At 36.7% G+C, this 6,538-nt stretch overlaps 1 protein-coding gene across 1 annotated transcript; it reads right to left on the minus strand.

Moving 5' to 3' along the window:
* Nucleotides 4,732-5,963, minus strand: LOC109326797 (protein ENHANCED DISEASE RESISTANCE 2-like). The gene has a single exon (XM_019559604.1). It carries the CDS (start codon nucleotides 5,887-5,889, stop codon nucleotides 5,008-5,010), a length of 882 nt encoding a protein of 293 aa, XP_019415149.1. The 5' UTR covers nucleotides 5,890-5,963; the 3' UTR covers nucleotides 4,732-5,007.

The following is a 6,538-nucleotide window of genomic DNA, read 5'->3' on the forward strand; positions in this document are numbered from 1 at the left end:
GGTTTAAGGTTCAAGGTTTATGGTTATGGTTTAGGGTTAGGATTTAGTGTTAAGGTTTAGGGTTTAGGGTTAGGGTTTAGGGTTTAGGGTTCAGGGTCCAGGGTTAGGGTTAGAGTTTAGGGTTTAGGGTTTATAGTGAGGGGTTAGGGTTTATGGTCAGGGGTTAAGGGTTAGGGTTAAGGACTTGTATGATGGTGTTGATGGTTTAGGGTTTAGAGGTTAGGATTTAGGGGTTAAGGTTTAGGGTTTTACAGGTTAAGGTTTAGGGGTTAGGAGTTAGGGTTTAGGGTTAAGGACTTGTATGATGGCGATCTATTATAACTTAGATATTTTCATCTTTCCTTCTATTTTAAGGTGTAATGAGCTCTTTGTTGAGTGAATGAATTAGATATCTATTTTACGGAATGAATGAATTATGATTTATAGTCTAAACTCTTAATTCTTTCTCAATTAATTTCCATGAGATATCTCATTTGTTAATTGTTAGTGTAACATTTGGTGGCTTCATTCCTTCTCAAAATGTCTCCCAGGAACACTCAAAAGGATCCTGATGATGCCTTATCTTAAATTCTTCTGGACAAACTCAAAGAAACTCAAGAACAATAGGATGTTAGACATGCTGCAATAACCACAGTTCTGCAAAACATTACAGAAAAACTAGCTGGTATTCATTATATTCCCTCTATCTCTCCAGATCTCCCACAACCCTCACCAGATCACCATTCTTCTTCTCATGTCACTCACCCTACCAACCCCTCCCAACATTTCTTCTCCCCCACAACAGACCCATCCACCCTCTTTTTCTCACACATCCATTCCTCAATATAATACCCCATCACCTCATTTCCAAAAAAATTCCCATCAACCACCACCCCCTAAGCAGACATACTTAAGATGTTTCGTTGGTTCTCAACCGCGAAGGTGGTTTCAATACCTTCCATTGGTCGAGTATTGGTATAACACCAATAAACATTCATCCACAGAGTTGTCTCCATTTGAAGTGTTATATGGTCGCAAACTTCCTACTCTCACAGATTTCCTACCACGTTCTAACTCCGACAGTCCAGTGGCCAGAATCCTGCAACATCGCATCGAAATTATGTCTATCCTAAAAACCAACTTACTTAAGGCAAAACAGAGAATGCTTTCACAAACACAATCGGGAAGAATGGATATTACCTTTGTGATAGATGATTGGATTCTTTTGAAGTTACAGCCGTATCGGCAGAACATAGTGGCACGTCGTCCATCCCATAAGCTTGCACCTCGTTTTTTTGGGTCATACCGCGTGATTCGTCGCATCAGGTTGGTCGCTTATGAACTCGGCCTACCCCCAACAGCAAGGGTACACCCGGTGTTTCATGTTTCACTTCTACGAAGGTTCCATGGGGATCTCGTTGCTCAATATGTACCTTTATCTCTGGGACAGCTTAGTGAGGTAGGTGAAGAAGAACCCCTTTCGGTACAACAACATGGACAAACACTATCACTTTCACGCCAAGGGTGTTGGGTTTCCGATGGCACAAGGGGTTGTCTCGGAACAGGACAGAAATGGCAAAGGGAAGAAGGGAGACTCATGTGTTTCAAAGAAAGATAAGGGTTCTCCAGTTGAGAAAGAAAAGAAACACACTTCAACTCCAACTAATGAGATTCTAACTCATAAAATGCCCTCCCCATGTGTACAACTTGAGGTGCAACCGTTGGATAATATTAATGCCACTCATTATGCATCCAATGGTCCAACAATTACTCCACAAGGCTCCAAAGATTCAAATTTATCTTCCCAACCAAACCACATGATCCTTGCTGCACATTCAGAATTTTGGAAGGCAAAACACTTATTAAAGTTGGCACAGTTATTTTACCTTCATCCAACGGTCCACCTGTCCACCCAAACGGCTCTATTGACCAATCCCACGGTCCAACGGCTAACACAGGTTGGCAGCAGACTGCAGTGCAGAATGCGCGTCCCAAGGAGCCATAGTTGTTCCCCACTAATGCTCCTCAACTCCAATCTTCCAGCCCATTCACTGTCGAAAACATAGCAGTCTCCCCAATTCTTCCTAGCCCAAATGCACTCAGCCCACCGATTTCAATACCCAACCTTGAGGACAAGGTTGTTCCTGTTGGGTTGGGCAATGTTAGGGCCCAAAAGAATATTAACAGGCCCAAACATATTGTAGCTAAGCCTGCTTGACACAAGGACTTTAATTTATAGTAAATTGTTGTTAGGCCTGTCACTGCTGAGATATTGCCACTTGTATGATGGTGATCTATTATAACTTAGATATTTTCATCTTCCCTTCTATTTTAAGGTGTAACGAACTCCTGGTTGAGCATGCAATGAATGAACTATGATTTTTAGTCTAAAATCTTAATTCTGTCTCAATTAATTTCAATTAGATATCTCATTTGTTAATTTTTAGCCTAACACATAACATTCCCATTATTGATGTAGATGATAAGAACGATCTCCCAAAATTTAATAATGTACAAGGCGTGTTAAAGGTAGAAATAAAATGTTATAGAATAACCTTTCTTTGACCTCTTATGAGCCTTTTCCTTCACCAAGTTGACTATCTCATGATGTAGTACTAGGATTTATATTTGACTGCCCCAGTTGCATTTGTTTATTTATTTTTGTTTCGCACATGAATTTTCGCACTAGAGACAATTATGTTTGAGCCGGAAACATTCATAAGTACGTGGGGCTAACTCTCCTAGTAGATATTTTTTTCATCCACCAGACTCGAACTCAAAGTCTTGCTTAAGTGGAATTAAACATGTACGGCTTGAACCAACGCTTGTTGGTACATTTGTTTATTGATTAGTTGAATTATTATTAACCTTATAATATAGCTGCTAGAAATTATTTCAGTTCAGTTGAATGTCAAATAGATCACATCTACCTCTTATTTATGCAAATGAAAATGATGCACTGGACACTGGTTCTTTTCTCTCTGGCTATAGTTAAGTCAGTGTTTTATGTTAACCTGACCTTTTCCATTTATATTATGATAATAGTATTATTCTTATTCACGTGATATGATAATTAATACAAAAGATACCCCTGTATATTGCATTCTTGCTACAATGGAATTCGATATAAAATAAATCTTTTTTTTACTAACTATCATCCATATAGAACTTGTTTGATTTGATAGGAGTATGACTACAACTACAAATCATAAAGTAAGCATGGAATGACAGAATATCAATACCATAGAGAACAAGAAGGGAATGAAAATGGAACCCGAACCAGATTAACCATCCTTCTTAGTGCTACGTGACTCTTTTTCTATTATTTTCTACAATAGTGTTTCACAATATTTTTAATACACTCTTGGCATCATTTTTAGTATCAAACTTTTTCTATCATCCTTTCCACATCAAATAATGAGACTCGTGCGATATTCCTGCTTGTGGTGTTTGCTATATAGATATAATAAGATATTCACAAAATATAATCCCAGAAAAGTTATGATTCATGTACCCCAAAAAAAGTTATGATTCTAAATTCCAAACTTTCTACGGTCCACATTTTTAGAACACTTTTTTTGACAATTAAAAATGGCGAACGGGAACAGCCTTAGTTAAACATTGTGTACATATTAAATTAGAAACACACAAAACGAATGTTGTTACATTTGTTTGATATTGATTTTATTTTTATATGTTTATGATTATAATATGGGAGATTATAAAATGAAAATTAATAAAACAACTAAAATTTTGCCTCTTTTAATTGATTTATAAACTAGCTAGTTTCCCAAACAATCTATATCAAACGTGCACTATAGTCTACTTCATTATTATTTAAAAGCAAATATTCTGCAAACAAACAAAGCATTTTGGCTGTCCATTCAAATTAGATTGAGAAAAAAAATGTAAAAGAGAACATTAAAGCTAAAGATATTCGCAAATGTGAGATAATGGGGGAAGAACAAAATAGCAATAATAGTTGGTTGTCGTATAATCCCAGCATCTCTAACTGCTATCCCTCAATGGTCACAACAGAAAGGTTCTTTACGCCACACAAAGAAGTATATGTGTTCGTTTTCTGTGTTTGATTCTCAAAATCAATAACCTTTATTTATACTCATTGTCCTTTGTCTTTAATCCCATTCAGGCATAATCAAACCACTATATTGTCTTTTAATAATTTGAAGAACATTTTGGTCTAACAATTTTGAAGTCAAAATTATCAGCCAATGCTATTCAAAGCATTATGTGGTCCCCTTTTGAGACTAATCTGCATCACAACTCAAGCTGAGAACAACTAGGCATATATGCACTCTTCACACTTAACTCACCTCACATCTTTACAAATATCATATTTTAATTGAGATGTTAACATTTGTCTATCAAACAAAATAACATCGAAATTCTAATTATGTTATGTAAGTATGTGTGTATGTGTACATGAAAATATCGCACATGCTTGATGCTCTTTATGCTATGAGTGTGACTCCGATAACTACACTAGACAGTACCCATGATCAACCTACGAGTAATTCTTAATCATTACTTACCATTAATCTACAACAATTCTAAAAACAAAACCCTTTAAACATTTATGGTACATGGTTATAAAAATGATGTTAAAACTACTACCTATAGTCCTATACTATTATTAATCTTCAGATATACTTTCTCATACACATTAACTAATAGTTTAAGTAGCAAAACATGACGTCATAGTTTGTAAAATGTAATTTTATCTAAGATAAATAACAGAAACATCCACATCTATATCCAACCTTCTTTTTTTTCATTTACATTTTCAGTTTAGACAAAGAAATAAATAAAGACTAGACACAATTAGAAAAACGCAGTGCCAAAGATTTTGGCTCATAATTTATTACTCTATTCACCAATTATAGTATTATACTAACAAGAAGCGATGTGAGAACCCATAAAGATTTTAAGCAGAGTCCAAATTTAACTGCAGAAAATCAAAACTCGTTAAAATTAAAATTGCTTTTATTTGTTAACTTTTTTTTACCACTAAGACTTGTTATGATGATTCACCTTGTTGCAGCTTATTCCACGCGGCGGCGTCGGCAGCGGCGAATCAACGACGGTAGCCGACGACATCTCCATCTGGCAAACCCTAACAGCTCCTATCAACTTCTCCGGCAACTCCTCCTCCGTCTGCGCCTCCACCACAAAACCCATATCAATTGTCACGGTCGTCACGTACCCTAACGCGAGGTGCAAAATCGCGTTCGCAATTGCACTGCTTCCAATATCAACGTCAATTTCGAAATAGTTAGGTCCTCTATGGTAATTGCACGTTAACGCTTTCCCTAACAAACACGCGCTATAATTCCCCACCGCTTTCTTTAAAATCCACGGTCCTTTCACGATCCGGTTCACTAACTTGAACCGCTGGTTTCTGAAACTATCATCTCCTTCAATGAACCGGCTCAAAAGTGAACCGGATTGGATTGGTTCTTCTGTTGCGAAGTAGAAAACCGCGCTGTGATACTCTTTACCTGGAACTTGAAGATTAACAGCGAAGATGAAACTCTTCATTGAGGTTCCATTGGCTTGCGATTTACGAAGCGCGTTCGCGACGCGGTTGTCGGCGCGTGAGAGAACGTTGTCGAGTTTGGCACTGGATTTGAGCCAGTCCATGCCGGCGGGAGAGAGAAGATACTCGCCGGCGGGGGATTTTTGTCGTTTAGTGAAGTAGGATTGGGAGCGGAGGCTGAATAGGTCGCCGGGAGGAGAAGTCCAGCCGTTGGTTCCGGAGTCGAGGTCGAGGTGGCAGAGAGATCCGCCGTGGATTGAATCGGAGATCCAGTCGACGGAGTCGGTGGATCCGGAATCGGCGGATCCGGAATCGGAGTTGGAGCTCCGGCTAGTGTGGTTGGGGGAACACATGAATGAGAATGTTATAGTTTTAGTTGATTTGCAATGAATGGAAGCTCATAAAATCCAAGATGACTCTGGCTTAAGAAGCATGGATGAAATTGAAATAGCCTTCTCTTTCTCTGAAACTACTACAATGCCACTAGATATAATGGGGCTTTTTATTTTCTAACTATGGCATGTTAAAGATATTTAAGAGAATAACAAAAAAGAAAGAAAGATATTCAAGAGAAAGCAATCATCAAAAAATTAAACTATCACATTTCAAAATAAACAGAGAAATTATTTTTCTATAATAATACAATCATTGTAATATCTATATACTGATAGTGTAAAAATTTATATATCATCTATCATTCATTGAAAAAAGTAATACAAATCTTTTTTCTATATAATATTATTTTTTACATAATCTTTATGTTATTTATCACTCATAGGTTAATATCATTGATTGTTATATAAAAGTAATACAAATCATTTATACGAGGATCATACTATCTAACCAAGTCCTACTATGAATCAAATTTGTATAGGGTTGTAAAAAATTTGTTATGGTCAAAGTTAAACCATACTAAACCAGAATAACTAGAACTTTATAAATATTAAACAAATATTATTTTTTCAGTATATTAACAGATGTATTAATGTGCACATTAAAAAA

This window comes from Lupinus angustifolius, chromosome LG14 (assembly GCF_001865875.1).
Source record: "Lupinus angustifolius cultivar Tanjil chromosome LG14, LupAngTanjil_v1.0, whole genome shotgun sequence".
Classification (NCBI taxonomy): domain Eukaryota; kingdom Viridiplantae; phylum Streptophyta; class Magnoliopsida; order Fabales; family Fabaceae; genus Lupinus; species Lupinus angustifolius.

Coding starts and splice junctions, on each gene's coding strand:
- LOC109326797 (XM_019559604.1), bottom strand. CDS start 5,889: ATGTGTTCCCCCAACCACACTAGCCGGAGCTCCAACTCCGATTCCGGA.